The sequence below is a fragment of the Oxyura jamaicensis genome, chromosome 6, assembly GCF_011077185.1.
Source record: "Oxyura jamaicensis isolate SHBP4307 breed ruddy duck chromosome 6, BPBGC_Ojam_1.0, whole genome shotgun sequence".
In the NCBI taxonomy this organism is placed as follows: domain Eukaryota; kingdom Metazoa; phylum Chordata; class Aves; order Anseriformes; family Anatidae; genus Oxyura; species Oxyura jamaicensis.
This window is the reverse complement of record NC_048898.1, coordinates 21,633,903-21,652,761: the sequence shown is the minus strand read 5'-3', so window position 1 is coordinate 21,652,761 and position 18,859 is coordinate 21,633,903. Positions and strand designations below refer to the sequence as shown.

The 18,859-nt window shown below is 35.7% G+C and overlaps 1 protein-coding gene across 3 annotated transcripts in view; it reads left to right on the top strand.

Annotated features, from left to right (window-relative positions):
- Positions 1–18,859, top strand: part of ADGRA1 (adhesion G protein-coupled receptor A1) — a 270,862-nt gene that overhangs the window by 100,259 nt on the left and 151,744 nt on the right. For all 3 annotated transcript variants that reach the window (XM_035330799.1, XM_035330800.1, XM_035330801.1), the window contains 2 exons: positions 8,364–8,435; positions 9,113–9,276. In XM_035330799.1, the coding sequence (XP_035186690.1) occupies positions 8,364–8,435; positions 9,113–9,276 (236 nt within the window). The remainder of the gene's footprint in view (positions 1–8,363; positions 8,436–9,112; positions 9,277–18,859) is intronic.

The window sequence follows — 18,859 nt, the reverse complement described above, 5'->3', positions numbered from 1 at the left end:
ATACAAGACTAAAATTCTGAATAACATACAGAGACAAACAGCAACCAATTTTTCATCATCTCTCACAGTACAGAAAATACTGTGAGGCAAGTGCAGGGAGGGGGGATTTATTTTGATTTTATTTTAACAAAAGACAAAGCTGTGGAACATGGAACATTTTGCTGCAGGATGCTGTTAAAATTTTTACATGAATTCAAGGGATTACGGACCTTATAAAATAAAAATCTCTGCAAGGTTACTGAATTTATAGAAGCCCTTTCTTGTTGAGGTCAAATATTAGGTCTCAAATATTTGGAGGCTGAAAAAATAAATGGAGGAAAAAATATTTTGTTATACACTTGTCTCAACAGGATGCATTGACAGGATCCTGGTTTAAAAGGCCAGACCCAGGAGGGCTTTGTATTTTTATCTACATTTACCTTCATTCCTGAATGGGAAAACAGTCCTGTACTGTGTCATAATATGTTATAAATGTCATACTTTATTTCTTCCTCTCTGGTCAGCATTGGCATTTCTTTGGAAAAACGGGGAAATCTTCTGTTTCTAGAAAGACCTGCCATGAGGTCAAGATGACACTGGGTAAAAGGCAAAATCTGGCATGCCTTGCTGACCATGTTAATGAGAGTAACTATGCCAAATTTTTGATGTAAACAAATGAGAACAGATTATAGGAAAAGTCTTGATAGCAAGTTGATGAATGGGTGGAGACCACCCCTCTTTTACTCAGACATTTCCAAAACTTGGCAAGCCCAACTCACCCTTGTGGTTTGCTGGGTTTCCTTTTGTGGTGCACACTGAACGTGACTGTGACTATGAAATCAGACTATCATAGAAGGTATGTTTAATTCAAACTGCTGAAGCCACCTTATTAAATGAAAGGTGCTTCTAGACACTAGGAGTAACCTCATTAGAAACTGTTCAAGTCCCTACTGTCTCAAGAAAACATCTAAAAATTCCATTCATTAATCTTCCAAACTGCATCTTAAAAAACAATTAGAAGTTAAATACAGAATTTCAGTCTTGTGATGATAACAGAAATAACTCACAGTGAGTGTACAGCATTTGTTCTGTGACTGTGTTTGGTTGTATTATTGCTTTCCTCTGAAGATCAGGAATGAGTATGGCAGTCTATATCCATATCCTTTGCTTGTAGAGATGTCAGAAAAGTGCATGTATGCCCACGAAAAGCCTGGGAGATTCCAGGCTGAACAAACCTCAGCATTGCAGTTTCCTTTTGTAAAGATTTATGTATCCCTGCTCATTCTAGTAACCTAACTCAGTCCCTGTCCCAGTGTTTGCAGATGTTTTCTGAGTGTGCAGATCCAAAGTCTCATTAGTTCCCTGTATATTATCACTAACACTGTGTTTTCTTGCATCTAGTCTTTTTGTGCATCCTAGGTAAATATTTATCTTTTCCTCAATATGGGGCTAGTTTTCATTTCCTAGCAGGTATAGGCTCAGGCCTTTCTGTATTGTTTTCCTCTGTGGCTCTGGTTAATAGCTGAAATTTGAATGATACCCTTCTTAATTGTAATTCTCAGGTGGTTGTTACACTTTTCACTTTGAATAATATTATTTAATGAAATTACTAGACTTCTCATCATCAAGAGCGTTCACCTCTTGTACAAAGTGACTTCTTGGACAGGAGGAAACAATCAAGTTGTACCAGGGGAAGTTTATATTGGACATTAGGAAGGATTTTTTTCACAGAGGGGTTGCTCAAGCATTGGAAAAGGTTTGGAACCCCAGAGAAGGGGTGGAGTTCCCATCCCTGAAGGTATTTAAAAGGTGCAAATGTGGCACTAATATATGGTTTAATGATGGGACTTGGTAGGTCAGGTTGATGGTTGGACTTGATGATCTTGAAGGTCTTTGCCAACTGACATGGTTCTATGATTCTATGGTTCTCTTAATATTGACCAGTTCTTGATTTTGTTATTACCAGATTTTATTTCATGTGTTTACATTTCTGAGCCAGAATCATTAGTGAAAGCACTGAATAGTCACAGGATGATTTCTGCAGAACACCAGTAACATCTCACTCCACTCCCTTCTATCCTTCCTATTATTAGCTTACAGTGTTTTAGAATAAATGCAGTTAGCCTCAGGGTCTTCATTTCTTTCTACATTCTTCTTTATGGATGTTATGTGCACGTCAGTGGAAAAAACAGTGATTCTGGTAGACCTGTTAGCCTTACCTCACTTGTTTTGATGCAGTTACTAAGTGAGTTTTGAAAGAAAGAAAAATAGAAAAAATGTTGGGAAATTGCAAATGGAGGAAAAGATCAAAAAGCTTTTAATGAAGATGTATCATGTAAGCATATAAAAAGATCATGGATTTTCTAGTCAAGGAAAATTATTTATTAATTTTAGTATATATCTAACATGGTACTACATAAACAGGAAAAAAATAAATATACTATTTTTTTTTTTTGACTGGGACTAGCCTAGAAGGTCTCTAGCTGCCCAGGTATTTTAAGGATTTTAACTAGTTCTGCAGTTTACAAGTCATCCTGTAGGTGGTCTTAGGAAGAAAGATCATTTCTGGAATCTAATGTATGCTTTTCCCATAAATGCATGTAATCCAAAAGACCACCATTACTGAACAGACAGACATAGTAGTAATGAGGTATATTTAGGCTATGTATAATATCTACTCTTTCTTCGCTACTTATTTGTAGTAAGATTTTCTTAATATACTAACATCCCTTGTTTTAGCAGATTTGCAAAGAGTAAGTTAATTTTTGGTAATCATAATCAATTTCTGGATTGTTGTTAACCTTTTCTGGTTATTATAGGATCTCTACTTCTTTGATATTTTTAAAAATTGAATTCTTATTCATGATTTAAGATTAGGCTATTTATTCACTCTACCTGTCTCCCAGTTTTCTTATTTGGGTTTTAAATTGCCTCTATATGCAATTGATTATACTATTGAGGTTATCCTGTATTCCAGTACATGTACTTTAATAGTTTCTCTCCAGTTACTTTATTATTTTTTATTATTATTTCAAAAGTCTGTCCTTTGGAAGTCTGAGGCCTAATCATAGATAAGTAAATTTCCCTTTCATCTCAGATAAACCAGTTCATGATTGCTGTATCAAAAGTTATGACTTTCTATTTTACATGGACTGTCCTCCTTACCAAACCAGAGTCAAAAGTAACATTACTCTTGTTGGGTCAGTGATTATATTGTGAAGAATTGCAGCTATCATCTCAGTCATGAGGAACTGATCCTTGCCATTCATAATGCTAGTTGCTCCTCAGTCTCAGAAATCTGATTAATGACATAATGCTGATGAAAATTATTTGAGTTGGTAATCTGTTTGCCTCTGATGAAAGAACTGGTGATTTTTTGGTGACTTCAGGCTGATGCCACCTGCTACCTTTCTAATACTTTCTAGCTTTTTCCCCACCTTGGAATTTTGTACACAAAAACCAGAATCAAATTATTATAATGTGTAAAATAGAGTAAGTCACCTTTCTGTTGCTACTGATATCTCTGAATTATGTTTACTTATCATTTCAGGAGTATGCTCTCCGAAAATGGTATGGAGCAGCATTTACTTAATGTAACACCAGTGTATAGAATTGTACTAAGGAAAAGAAGACAAATTCTTTAAGAATAAACTGGTTTCATAGCCACCAAGTATGGTTTAGATTACTAAAGGAGCACTATAAAGATATATACGTATACTCTAATTTATGCAGTTGTTGACTGCGGTAATTAGAGCTCTCCTGTGTTAATTTAGCAGAGATGAAGTACAGAAGGATCTTTGCAGGCTGTTATCAAAACCAGTAGGGAGAGCCATGAGTCCACTGGAAAGAGCAAAGGACATAAATCTTTATGCACCTTCTATGAACTACAGAGATGAGGCTTTCTTGTACTCTTTACAAACACAAAATCAGGTGGAACAAAATGCAGTGTGCTTGGCCTTGTAAAATCTAAGTCTGATTCAGCTGGACAATAAAAAATGGTACAAGATCAGCTCTAGGCCTGAACAGACATAGAATTTTTAATTAAATAATGTGATGAATATATTTAAACTCAGTAGGGTAAAGGTATGCATAATTCTTCACTAAAATGAAGGATAAAACTTGCCTGAATATTCAGGAATAACGTAAGGAGCCTTCAAAGGGATGGGTGATTTTGTGCAGTCTATTTTGTTCAGGACAGCTGGATTCTTAAATTTTTGTTATATTATAAATAAATAAATCAGTATTGTTTTGAAAAGATGCATACATACAAAAAAAAATCTAAGCTTCTTGATAATGTGTGTAGAAAAAGTCTTTTAGTCAGATTGTATTCAGGATGTATATTTTAGTGAATAGGAATTGAATTTCAAGTTACTAATGAAATTTAAAATTTCACACAGCTCCGCTCCTGAAATTACTGCAGCCAGTGAATTGTGATTGTGTTCCATCTGATTTTTACACCTTCCTGGTTTTGATGATTTGTACTTGGAAAATGATTCCAAAATGCTTTCACATCATATGACAGTTAGATTTAACAGTGCATCAGAAAGCATAAGGGAAGATTTGTTGTCTTCAAAGATATTAGCTTAACTTTTTTGGCTTATATACTACCATTTGGCTGTGTTTATGCTGTGATGAGGTGCACATACTCTAACTAAGAGTGACATAATTGAATGCAACAAATCTTCCAAATCTCCTTTGGCCCCTCAGTGGCCATGTTTCAGTGCTTTGTTCCAGGATTATGTATGTGAATATACTTCTGGTAGGTAATGGAGCTGCCATCCTCATTAATTCTGTTTATACCTAATCTAAATATCAAGAGCTGTGGAGTACCAGGGTGGTGCCACTGCACTGATACACCAGATTTCATTTTATTAGTTGCTCATGTTAGCCCTTCAGGTTCAGAAATGTTGCAGCCTTATGCCTACAGCCTATTTCAATAGCTACTACTGTATCTTTCTTTTGGAAGTTCAAAACAAGCCTTCCTCTTTACTTCCAATTGTTTGATTATAGTACATCTGATTTATTTGTCACCCTGTCTCTGAATCAGCAGCAGCAGTTAACTTTATGATAATATTACACCATAAATTCTCGTGTGACTTTGTAGCTGTCAATGGAGCAAATAATCCCTTTGCATGGTACCAGAGATAAAGTACAAAACCAGTAACACATTGAATTGTATGGACCCCATCTCAGTAATACAGTGAAAGCATGCACCAGAACCTGTCCTCTCTCTATTTCTGCTGTAGCTTTTTAGCCCTCGTATCCCAGTCTTTTTGCACAGAAGATGAATCTGTCACCCTTGCGTTCTGCTTTTTAATATTGCTCATAAAAGCAAAGCATGCTTTGTATTCATATATGCCTGCTTCCACCTGTATTTTGCCTGTAAACAGTCCTTCGAGATACATTTGACTGTTTTATGGTTATGTGTTATTTATATTAAAGCTTCTGGCAAAAGTGTTTTATTAATTTCTGTAAAAAAAAATAGAGTTTTTGGTATATGAAAAAATAACTGCAGGACTTTGTGCATAAAACTAAAATGGTTTGCTTCTGATATAACTGAGAGCACATGTTTCTGTTAATGGAATAAGTTAATGGCCTTCTAAGTGTTATCAGCTTTGACGAGCATTAATTTGTTACATTTGAAATGTTTGAAAACTAGGTGATAGAGGTGTTTTTAGAACAAAAAATCAAGCTTTTAAATCAAGCTAGAGTGAGGTTTTACGGTATATGAAATAGTGGAATTTCACAGAACTGTGGGTATGGAGATATTTTAATATAGAATATAAACAGTATGTGAACCAACAGAACCAAGAATCTGCAGCATGCTGCAGATATCTAGCTCAAAAGTGCTCAGTTATCGGAATGATTTAAGAATGCATCTGAAGATTTGGAGAAGAAGCCATTCCACTGCTGGAGATCCAGTCTTCTGTATTGTAATTATGTGTTTCTTGGTCATATAACTGTATTTCTTTCTGATTTACGCAGCCCTGTAAAGCATTTATAAAGCATTGTGATCCCGGTTTGCTAATTAGCAATAGTAATATGGAAACTTCAAACCAGGTAATTGGCAGAAGAATATGAAAGAATGTGAAAACTGGTTTGCTGGTTTTGTGCCAACTTTAACGCAATTATTCCAGCACTTTGCAAAACCACTGAAGAAAAGGGTTACATATTTCTCTGTCACGATAAAAAGAAACTATGAATCTGTTAGTAGACCATACATTTTTAGGTTAACAAAAGTCAGTTCTGGCTAAGTATCTCAGTATGTTTGGTAGGTCCTATGCAAAGTACGTAGATTCAGTAAATGTAGGATGGGCATCATTGGCAGGTGCGTAGCTACTATACGTCTGCTCAATCCTGATATATCAGCCATGGAAATGATTCCCAGTTTTATCTTGTTTTCTAAAATACTGACCAGACATAAAACTTTGGTCCAACCAGAATTACCAAATTTCAGAGTTGATGTTCTTTTTATTTTGCTGTATGAAGTCTGGTGAGCTATCTAAGGGGAAAAAGGGGATTTGCATAAAATTGGAAGTGTTGTCATGTTGTAGTGGGGTGAGTGAGAAAAAAGAAATCCATGTTTCTCCCACCTGACTGCCATCCATGCAAGGCTAGGCAGATTGCTTTCACTGTCCTTAAGTTCAACATGATTGTCTTCTGCCAGTAACTGTATACTACTGTAACAGCTTTCATATTAGTGTAGCTTCTTCTGATCAATTTCAATGTAAATGTTATCAGTTTCTGACTTAGCTGTTTTGAGGTCCTGGTTCACTGAGCTGCTTCAGCATATCCCTAGTTAGGGCATATGCCCAATAAGAATCAGTAGATCCATTTACTAGATCCACCCACACTTCAAGATATATTTGAAAGCCCTTCCATTTCCAAGAGCTTTGCATCACAACTGTATTAAAGGTGCATTGTTAGATAAAATACTAGCAATGATCTCAATTATAGCAACAACTTATTGCCACTCAGTATAATGAGAAATAATTTAACTTAACTTAGTTGAGCCAATTATTTTTTCTGTATTAGTAGAGTTTTGCTTTAGGCTACCATGAAAATTTCAAGTGTTCAAAGTTCATTTTAGTTCATTTTCATTTTTTTTTTCTTCTTTTTTGATTGGAAAAAATATGCATTTCAAGAATTGTCTAGAATTTGAAAATAAGATTAATTATTGTTTCAAGAAGGCTCCATAACTTTATTGACATAATTTGCAACTTTGCAATGTTTTCTTTTGTTTATGAATTTATTGATTTGTGTATCTGTAAATGTTTCTGTAGAAAGCATGCTTCATATTTCTGTTTTTCTCTGCTTTATGAAGTTGTTTCACATCTTTTACCCCTTGTTGGAACATTTATCTTGATCTGAGTTTGGATATTCAGTTTAATGTATGTTCTTTACTTTGCAGTCATAAGTGTAGTAAAATCAGTGATTATAAAAACAAAATTTTCAATTAAAAAGCAATAAATCAATTCTCTTTGGCAGAATAAATTATTTTCTATATGTAACAACAAGTCTCCAGTGAATAAATATGGAATTTCACCAACAGTTGAAATTTTGTAGCCGTCCTTGAATTCAGATATGTAGCTTCAGGCATTGGATAGAAAGAAACATATTATCAGTATTTCAAAATTACATAGTTCATGCTTTATGAAATGTTAAGCATGTACTGCACTGATTTTTGGTTTACTGATATAGAAAAAGGCAGTATTACTTGTTATTAAGCATTTATGTTTTTTTATTGTTAGGACAGTGGTACAACAATACTACTAAACTAGGCAATATTAAATTACATTTGTACGCAAGTACGCAGCTTAAACTGTTCAAATATCAAGACCAAAAATATAGTAAAATAGTAGTTAAAATGGAAATGTCATTAAGAATTTAAGGATGGGAAACATCTGTTTATTTAAAGTCCTTTGCAATAAAACTGTTTAGTTACTTTGAAAACTTGTTAGTATTCACATAAATTGCTTCAGTTCTTCTGTGTTATTAAATTAAGATGTTTTTATTTCTTTACCTTGCAGTGGCATTCTACGTGTGCAGTAAAATTACAACATAGGTCTCCCTGACTAATCATTGTATGGATAATTCCATTTAAATTCTAGAATATATTACTTCTATTAAATATGTACTGGTATTCCTGTTTATTAGACAGAGGGAATTGGATGTATACCTGCTGTGAAAATAAAAGGAGTAAAATTTCATGATTTGACTTGATTGTTGTTATTTATGAAAAAGCAATGTACAAATTTAAATATGCTTTTATTGTCAAGAAAGCAGATTTTTTTTTTTTTAAATTAGCATTTGGAAAATTATACTATATAACGATTTTGTTTTCTTGTACTTGCTGTAACTGACTGTAAATTTATTTTTTCTAGGAATTTGTCAGGTAATATTTTTTCAAGCCTCATGAATGGACTTTTTTCTGAGCTGCTAGCTCTGAAAGCACTGTAAGTATGATTCCCTACATTCTGAAATAGTCAGGAAAAACATTGTAATAAATGTATCAATGGTAAATATGAATTCAAACAGGATTGTTCCCACGTATGCATTAGAAACATAAAATATGTTTTGTTCTTAATGTCTGTCTCAGTGCTGACAACTGTTCCTGACAAATCCAGATTGGCCATCCTGGCTGGCATTCCTGTTTTCCTTTTTTCCTTTATCATTCCTTTCCATGTTTGCCTTCACTACATCATCTAATAATTCTGAATGCAAAAAAACACTCTTGTTAAATACTTTTTCTGGAATTATAATAATGGTCCCCAGTTATTTATATTAAATGAACCTCTCTGAGATTTAAAATGTATATTGGGTATTTTTTTTATTATTATTATTTTTTTTTAGTAAGGAAATGTATGTTAAACTATGACTTTCCACCATCTACTCAAATTTAATTCAGTAATCAGTGATATTGTTCTCTAACCAAAACCAAAATTTTTCCATAATGTCTTGGAAGCCGTTAAAATGGGGACAATGTATGTTAATTAATCAGGATATCTTTGTAATTACTTATATGTCTATGTATAGTTGTCTTTAGAGTTAGATAATTTTCATCTAACAGATGCTGAAGTATGTTTTTGAGAAGTGTATGTACACCAGTTTTGATGTTTCTTTGCCTTTCTAGGCATTTCAACACTGATTCACTCATTTGTGACTGTAATCTAAAATGGGTCTTACAATGGGCCAGAAATGCTTCAGTCCGAATCGCAGAGGAAACAGTTTGTGCTTACCCTAGTGCTTTACAAGGACTGTCATTTCGTAACCTGAAGGAAAACCAGCTGATATGTGGTGAGCTGTACTCTCACTTAGTATTACAAATTGGAATGGAATAGAGAGAAAAGCCTTTTTGTTGTTGTTTTGTTTGTTTGTTTTTAAGTGATGCAAAAAGTTAGGAACTCTGGTTTTCTTGTAGGGACAATAAATTTAGATACATTGCAGAGAAAATGCAACTAATATTGAAAGAGAATGGAAAAAAATACATTTTTCTTATTTCATCCAGAACAATACATATATTTAGAGAACGCCTTTGCCCAGATTTAAATCCTAATTGCATGTTACTTAATATATAAACGTTAAGATATAATGGTAGCTCTAAGTTGTACATTGCATGAACCTGAGGATTCCTACAGGGATTTAGAGAATGTTCCTTTCAGTTAAATCTCTGACGTAAGTGTCAGATTTCATTTTTGTACCTTTCGTTTTTATAAACCTGTACTATACACTTTATTCATCCCCAGGATGTTTTTTTTTTACAGTGAGCTTTAGTTAGGCAAATTCTTTATACAAATCACATTCTGAGAAAGGTTTTCTACCATAGCAAACATGATGGATATGTTATGAGGTAACAAACAAACAAACAAATATATGAATGAGTAAAGAAAATTCATCTCTTGCCAAACACTGTACAGCAAAGGACAGACAAAAAAGAAAAAAAAAGATTTTAAAGTTATCATATAGTACAGAGAAAATATCCTTGCCTAAGATTGCATTGGTGGATTCCATGATCAAAAATATTATTTGATGAATACTTCATTAATCACAGAATCTTTGACTTTCTTGAATGACAGAAAATTGCTGGGTGGAGACTTTGCGAATACCATAGGGAAATAACACATGCAAAACATAGGGGATGACATGCTTCTATTCCGATAATCCCAAGAGGAATTCTGTGTGTTGCTAACACATTTCTAGCAGAAGGGAGATCAGGGTTGACTAGAGTCATAACAAAAAATTGGGTTTTAACAACAACAAATGCAGACATCTAGATGTTGGGAGCGATGTTATAGGCTGTGGACCCCAAATGGTCCAGCAGCTGAATTGTTAAGTAAGCACAGATACCTGCCTGGATCTTAAGGAATGTGCTCTTGTGAGGGAAAAGGAGAGAAGTTTCCAGTAGTCTGCATTAACGAACATTTCAAAATTTGCAATCCCTCTCAAATATTAAGCTCTCACTTTACAGAGACCCAGCATGGGTATCTTAATAGAGATCCATTTCCCAGCAGGAAAAGTTCACCTCCTGAAAATGGTGGAATGATGAGAAGAATCGATTAAGGACTGTTAATTGGTATTTCTAAGTTGCCAATGAATTTGCCTGCAAATATTACAGATGAAATGAAACTGAGAGCAGTTTCTCAGAATGTCATACTTGAAATCCATATAAGATTCCACACTTCTGATACAGAATTTATAATACCCTTCTAGTTCTTACTGCTATTTATAATGCCCAGAACACTTGACAGGGGTTGTAATGACTGCCAATAGCTTGACACTGCTTTTAATATCTGCAGAGAGCTTCTTGTTTATTATATGTGCTGAGCATTCCACTTGCTCTGTAGTTCCTGCCATGGTGTTCATAATATCTGTTGGGCAAATCATGGTGCCCGCAACATTTAGCAATTTCATTTTCAGTAACTTAATTTGAACTTAGATGTAATGGAAGGCTGTCTGGCACTGAAATAATAATAACTATTGAGAATGTTTTTAGAGTAGGATGTGTTGAGATATGCATAGAGCTAATCAAATGAAGCATATCTTAAAGAAAATATTAAGTGGCTTAAAAATTGAAGACTTCTGCCTGTGAACATCTTCCATACTGTCAGACATTTGTATTTAGAGTTACTCTTCTTCCTTTTACATGCTAGTTGAGGTCATGAGGTATCATTGTCACAAGATGAGAAAAGAACAGGAGAATGGAAGGGGGAAAAATCTAGAATAGAAATGGCAAAGATTTTCACAGGGTAGATAGGGAATGAACCAAAAAGTCAGAGTATGTGAAAGGGAACAGAGAGGAAACTAAATGGTAAAAGAAACCCTTTTACCTACAGCAGAGCATACAGTTTGCCATGAGCTTTTTACATCTATTTCACATTTTGATGGGACATGAAATCATCTTTCAAATTCCTTCCTGGCAAATCTTTCTCATGCATCTGATAACTCAAGGTAGCCAAAGAAGTCACCCATTCAGCAGTTAGAAAAGTGCTTTTGGGATTTTTATAAAAACTAATCTAAGTAATGTCATAGTTTGGAACTCATAAGACACTGCTTCCATATTTCATTAACAGCTTATAAGAGCTATTTAAATCTTCTTTAACAAAAATCTCCAGCTCTCAGAAATGTGCAGCTATAAAGCAATTTTTGACAGTGTTGGAAACAAGGCTTAAAAGTAGTTTGATGATAAAAGATAGTTTTGCAGTCTTGTACTTAAATATGAGGGACTGCAGTGAATTCATAACAGTACAGACAGGGTATCTTTCTAAAAAATGATTGTGAAATTGGCTTCATGCAGTGCCTTGTTAGTGTTTCTCTATGACTCCAAATAAAATTTACTCATTTTACAGGAGGAAAATTACATTTTCCTGAATACCTGAATACAGTGCTGTAAATTCTACCTGAGGTCTGATATGTCTGTGATTTTCCCTTGTGGTCTTCATCACCAGAGGTTGATTTTGTAGGCTAAATTATTCAGAGTGAAGACTTGTACGAGTTTTTGTCTTAATAGGATTACAAAAGATAGCTCTTAACAAGGGTTTGTAATTATTTACATCGATGAATGAAATACTAGAGTTTAGTTTCTAAAAGTTCACTTGTTCTGCAAAATTACAATTGGCAAGTAATTCTGATGCAGCCTTTTTCTTTTGGAAAACATTGACTCATCATAACACAGATGTTTGGAAAAGTGCTGACTTCCTGTCTCCCCCGATTAGATTTTATTTAAATTTAGAAAACAGATGACAAAATATTGTTAATCTTTAAATAAATGATGTGGCTGAAAATATTGTAAATATTTACCAAATTATACAAAAAAATGTTGCGAAGGTCAAAGTATAAAACTCAGTGTTTTTCTGACATTTTTATAGTACTTTAAGACATTGGCATTATTTACTTTCCACCTATATATATATATATATATATATATATATATATATATAAATTCTCCACAGAGAAATAAATGTTTCTCATGTGGGTCTCCCATAAAAAAAGAAAAGTTCTTCCCCAGCTTTCCTGTAGGTCCCCCGTAAGCACTGGAAGACTATCCGATCACCCTCAAACCTTCTCTTCTCCAGGCTGAACAACCCCACCTCCCTCAGCCTGTCTTCACAGGAGCGGTGCTTCAGCACTCTGATCATCTTCATGGCCCTCCTCTGGACTTACTCCAACAGGTCCACGTCTTTAGTCTGGGGCCACGTCAAGCCCCAGAGCTGAATGAGGCACTCTGGATATGATCTCACGGAGTGGAGGTGAGGGGGAGAATCTCCCCCCTTAATCAATGCATGTTCTTCATGTATTCTCCTCAGTCAAGACACTTCCAGAGTAAAGAAACAAATATCATTTCAAATGTTAAATAACTTCATTTTGAGATACGCTCTCGGGAAAATATGGTGGAAACAGAACTTGCAAAGCACAGAGTAATGGCTAACATATAGCAGCTGAGTCATTTTCCTTTATTTTATTTACATGAATGGGACAGTGTATTGGTTTTATGAGGCAAGGGTGGTGGTGGGGGGGTGTTTAGGGGTGGCCTCTCTGAGCAGCGACCAGCCCCATGTCAGATCAGAGCCAGCTCCAGCCAGCTCCAGACAGGACCTGGTGCTGGCCCAGACTGAGCCAGTGTGTTGGGTCTCTGAGGTTGGGCCACAGAGGTTGGGCCTCTGCAAGAGCAGATTTAAGAAAAGGGAAAAAAAACCTACGGTGCAACAGCAGCTGGGAGAGAAGAGTGAGAAACAGCCCTGCAGACACCAGTCAGTGAAGGAGGAGGGCTGGGGGTGCTCCAGGTGCCGGAGCAGAAATTCCCCTGCGGCCTGTGGAGAGGTCTCTGGAGGAGCAGACTGTCCCCCTGCAGCCCATGGGTCCCACAGGAAAGCAGATCTCCACACTGCAGCTCATGGAGGAGCCCCCGGTGGAGCAGGTGGATGTGGCCTGGAGGAGGCTGCAGCCCGTGGAGAGGAGCCCACACAGGAGCAGGGGGTCTGGGGGGAGCTGCTACCCATGGGGGACCCATGTTGAAGCAGTTTGCCTGTGATAGATGGACCCCATGGTAGAGACACATATTAAAGCAATTCTCAAAGAGCTGCTGTCTGTGGGAAGCCCACGCAGGATCAGTTTGGGAAGGACAGCATCCCATGGGAAGGACCCCACACTGGATCCGGGGCAAAGAGTGACTCTGAAAGAGTGGCAGAGACTCTCTTTCATAGACTTCAGGGGCTCAAGGGACTGACCCATTCCCCATTCTCCTGCAACACTCAGGTGGAAAAGGTAGAAGAAAGTGTATTGCAAGGGGGTGGGGGAAGGTGTTTTAAGTTTGCTTTTAGTTTTGCATTGTTCTAATCTGTTAGTGGTACACAATAAACTAATCTCCCAATGTCTGTATACTGTTTTGCCCATGATGATGACTGGTAAGTGATCTCCCTGTCCTTATCTCAACCCTTGAGCCCTTTCCACCGTATGTGCATATTAAAAAAAAGAGACACAGAGAGACAGCACATATATATTCTTTATGTACTTTTTTTACTTGTGTTCTTACAGATTTCTTGACCATTTTAAGACGATTTCTTACAAAGAAACTTCTAACATCTAATTTGTGTCTCTCACAGTTAAATATCAGCAGATCATTAAGGTGTATTTGTCTTGGGCCTTATGCAGCTCCCTAATATATTTTCATAAGTATTTTTGTTTGTTTGTTTTTGTTTGTAATCTTGCCTAAAATATCACACAAAAAATCAGATTTGAGATATTTTAAATCAATTGCAGCAATTCAATGAAAATAAACCCTTTACTTATTTTATACAGTACTTTCATTTTTGAAATTATTTTTTTGTTTGTTTTCTTGATGTATTTTCATAAAACACAGTGCAGCTTTAACTGCTTTCTCAGCAGTGGTGAGAAAGACCAGTGTCTTGTATCCTATGGATGTGGAAATGTCCTTAGAATTTTACCTGATGTGCTTGCACATCATTTCCAGTTCTCTAGCAAAGTGTGCTTCTACTGTGTAATAGGAAGAACTTTGAAAGAGACCTGTACTTTTAAAATGCCAAAAATAGAAACTGGGAAATTTTATCTTTGCATGAGTACTTTTTCAGCATTTGAATTTGAGCCTGAAATCAAGAGAATGCATTTAGCTTCTGCATCAGCTTTTAAGAACAGCATTTAATATTTTGCACCAGGGATATTGAGTGAAAAATGAAACTCAAAGTTGCTTTTTTCAGATGGTGGCAAAAAAAATGAATTATCTGTATTGCCGTTGGAGTCTTAAACTAATTGTATGCATCTGCATGTAGATTATTTTTAAGTTTTCTTTCTTATGTGAAACATATAGCAATAGTAAATACTGGCTCAGAGTTAACATGGTACATTTTTTCTTCATTTATTGCTCTCAATGTCATCTGTTATTTACTTAAACTTAGGAAAGGGCTTGAGATTGTTTCAACCACTTCTTTCTTCATTTACAAGTCATTCTTAGTATATTAACATAATGTAAATACTGAACTGTGGGTTGTGGTTTTTTTTTTTTCAGTATGTAGTAACTGACTAAATTCAAAATCTCAAGTACAAAGAATGATGGAGTAATGATCCAAATTTAGATTCCAATCCTGCAGTTTCTTGGCAGCCTACAGATAGCCTGCTGCATTCGTGCGGAGCATCATTGTTTTCAAGAATATGCAGGATCAAGACTTCAGCTCCAATTCTGCAGGGAGTGCCTAATCATATGAACAGGTCTAATGATATTTAAATAGAAGTACGCGTATTAGTAACCTTTCATAGGATTATGTTTTGCAAGATATAGATAGTGATACAATTAGCTGTAGTTAAATCCTCTTACAATTCTTTCAATTTTACAGTGTTAGCAATCCAGGATTTCCTTTAATAACAAAATATGGATAGTAACAGATTCTCTATATATCAAATAATGTGACTGTAAGTTTTGGATCTTTCAAAGACTGATGTTGTAATTTTCAGTCTGAGCTAAGCACACCATTTTATATATCAAACTTTTCAATGTATAACCATTTGGTAGCATGGAACCAATAAGACTAACCTTTTGGATCCAAATTGTAGATTTCTCATCTAAATGTGATCATTCTCAAACTGAAAAAAAAAAAAAAAAGGCATACTCTACATTTAATATTAAACATTATTATCTAATTTCTTTAGTGATAATTTATACCACTACTGCAAGGTTGGGTGCACAAAATTAATAATATAATCATATTTAAAAATACTAAATGTGAAATAATAGGAGTATTGAAATAGTCATTTACATACATTTAAAGGATGAGATTTTACTACTACATGTTTTCTTGCATCTGTACTCACACATGAAGATATAGTTCCATAGGATCCTCCACATTTGAAATCTTACTGATTTAAATGCTGGAAATGTACCAAATTTGTTTTTCTTCCCATAGCTTACTCTTAAAGTATCTCAATGTTTTTTAATGTACAGTTGTGTCTGGTTTTCTACCTTCCCTTCGCCTGCTTTTTCCCAAAAGCTTGCAACAAAGCTTTTCACTGAAAGGAAAATTTAGCTAACAGGTATTAAGTAAAATATTTGTGAAACAAAGCTTCACTAATCTTCAAAACTTACACCCATAGAGACTTGACTGGCCATCTCCAAAGCCTAGTTTCTCCTGAGCAAAGTGATGTTACCATCAGCCAGCCTTGGAGTAGCCTAGAAGATGCATTTTTAATCTTAATATGGCAGCACCTGCATTTTTAAAAAATAGGGTTAAATTTACACTAGTAATTCATAGATAAAAAGATGTAAGCTTCTTTGCCAAACCTATGTTAATGTTGTTAGCACTTATCACATTTTGTTGTAATTAATCTTATCTGTTCTCATGAGAAAGTTCTGTATAAAGCCTCTGTCCTTGTATTCTATGTTATAATGTATGTAGAAAAATGCCTATAGAGAGCTGCAGTTACTGGCAGTGTCAGCTGAGCTGAGAGGAGTTTGGAAATGAAAACCTTTGTACAATGACTGGGGCAAGTTCTTACTTCAACAGAACTGTCACTTGTTCTGCATCTTTTATGCTTCTTATATTTCATTGTTGTCTGACATTCTTGCAACACAGAGGGCTACTCATGCAATCTGATGGACTCTGGGCAATTAGGGGCAAGCATTGCCACTCCTGGGACTTTCCTGCTGCTTCCTTGGTCTAAGTGTGTAGTAACGATGAGAAAATAAAGAGAAAGTGGCTAGTGGTGCTTAAGGTTTGAAAAGATGAGTGCAACCACTGCACTTCCCAGATAGGTAAAGGTAATCAATATATTATGTAGAGCTAGGTGCTTTATTGTTGCCGCCACTCAGCCATTTTTACTAACTGCAAGCTGTAACAAGGGTTGATAGCTGTGAGCCTGCCAACTTGCTTGCCACGAGGACAATTTGAGTAATCAAAGTTAGCTTTCTAGCAATGGCTTGTGAATCTTGCCAGTGAAGGAATTTGTCTTGATGAATCTTCTAATACCATAGTTGTCAATATGTCATGGTCTTCAAGTTCTGGGATGTGGCAAACATTCAAATGTTTCAGCTTCTCCCCAGCTTCTTAAGTAGGCTTCTGGGACAAACTGCATAGAAGAAACTTAAAAATGCCGGCAGATGTATTTGATAAGGAAGACACTAGTGATGAAAAAACTCTTTGCCCATTCTTTTAAAGTCTGCTAGATATGCCAATAGAAGATGTGGACTTCATTTTCCATGCATGCAGATATTTTTGATTAATTAGACTGTAAAATTGAATTTTCTATTGTGGAAAGTTTTCAAGTAGCTGTTACCATTTTACAAATTAATGTTATATTTGGCATTTTTATTAAATGCTATTAAATGGAACCTGCTACCAGACAAAAGATGTGGACCTGTTCGAGTAAGTCCGGAGGAGGGCCGTTAAGATGATCAGAGCACTGAAGCACCTCTCCTGTGAAGACAGGCTGAGGTTGTTCAGCCTGGAGAAGACTCCAGGGACCCGTATAGTGGTCTTCCAGTGCTTACAGGGCGCCTACAGGAAAGCTGGGGAGGGACTTTTTACAAGGGCATGTAGTGATAGGACAAGGGGTAAGGGCTTTAAACTGAAATGTAAAGGTTTAGAATTTTAGATTTATAATCTAAATAAGGGATAAATTCTTCACTAAATGGGTGTCAAGCCACTTGAACAGGTTGCCCAGAGAATCTCTGTATGCCCTATCCCTGGTGTTCAAGGTGTTTACGGTCAGGTTGGATGGAGCTTTGGACAGCCTGGTCTAGTGGAAATTGTCCCTGCCAATGGCAGAGGGGGCTGGTACTGGACTATTTTAAAGGCCCCTACCAACCCAAACTATTCTATGATAACTGCACTGACTTTTAATCTTGTGTTCTGTGGGTATGAAGTATATTTATGAGGTGAACCAACACAGATAATTGAAAGATCTGTACCAGTGGACTGTGACAGTGTGGACTCATTGTACGTAACTGAGGATGAATCCAGGGACTGCTACTTCTGTTCAGCTCCATGCAGCAGCATCTACATTCATATCAGTGCCTCAATCCACTGCCTCTGCTATGTGTGCTCAAGAGACATGCACTCTTTTTCTCTCTTTTCTCTCTCGTTTTCTCTCTTTTTTTCTTTTTTTTTTTTTTTCTTGTTGACAGATTTACAGATATTCACAGGAGTCAGAAGTAAAATGTAATTCAAAATCCATAACTGAAAGTATAGCAGTATACATGTCTGATGTCTTTCTCTCAGGTTACTATTTTTTTTTTAAATTATATTGTAACATTTCAGTGTAGCACTTAGCATTACAAAGTAAACTTAAAGCTATGATTTAATTATGAGATACTGAAAAAAAAAAAAAAAAAAAAGGCATCTATTTATGCTCCTGCCTGAAAAATGTGTGATGGTGGAAGGGACTGATATAGTTCTGTGGAACACAAATAGAAGCTCTACTTTTTTTTTTTTTTTTTTTTTTTTTGCAGTGAATAGTACCTGAATATGGTCCAAAACCCTCTTGTCCCATGCCCAAAAGACTATCTCATATAGATGTCTTTAATACATCTTGGCATCTGTATTTTCTTAATCTTATGTTAAAACTGCAGCCAGTCAAAGATTTTATTAAAACTGAAGCTTGGCTCCAGTTTTCTATTTGTTCTTGACTTCCTTAGCATATAGGATGGTCTATGACGTTCCACGCCAAAACTTTTATTATGCTCAGAAAGTTCTGCAATACGGAAATTGGCATTGATGTATTGGCACCTTCCCTTCTTGGCAGAACTGGCCCTAACAGTAATTCAGATCACTGTTTTCTTCAGGTCTGTTCAATAAATATCAACAGATGTAATTTGCTTTGTCAGCAATTCAATTTTTTAACTAGTGTTTTTCAATTTATTTTTCCTCATTTTCATCTG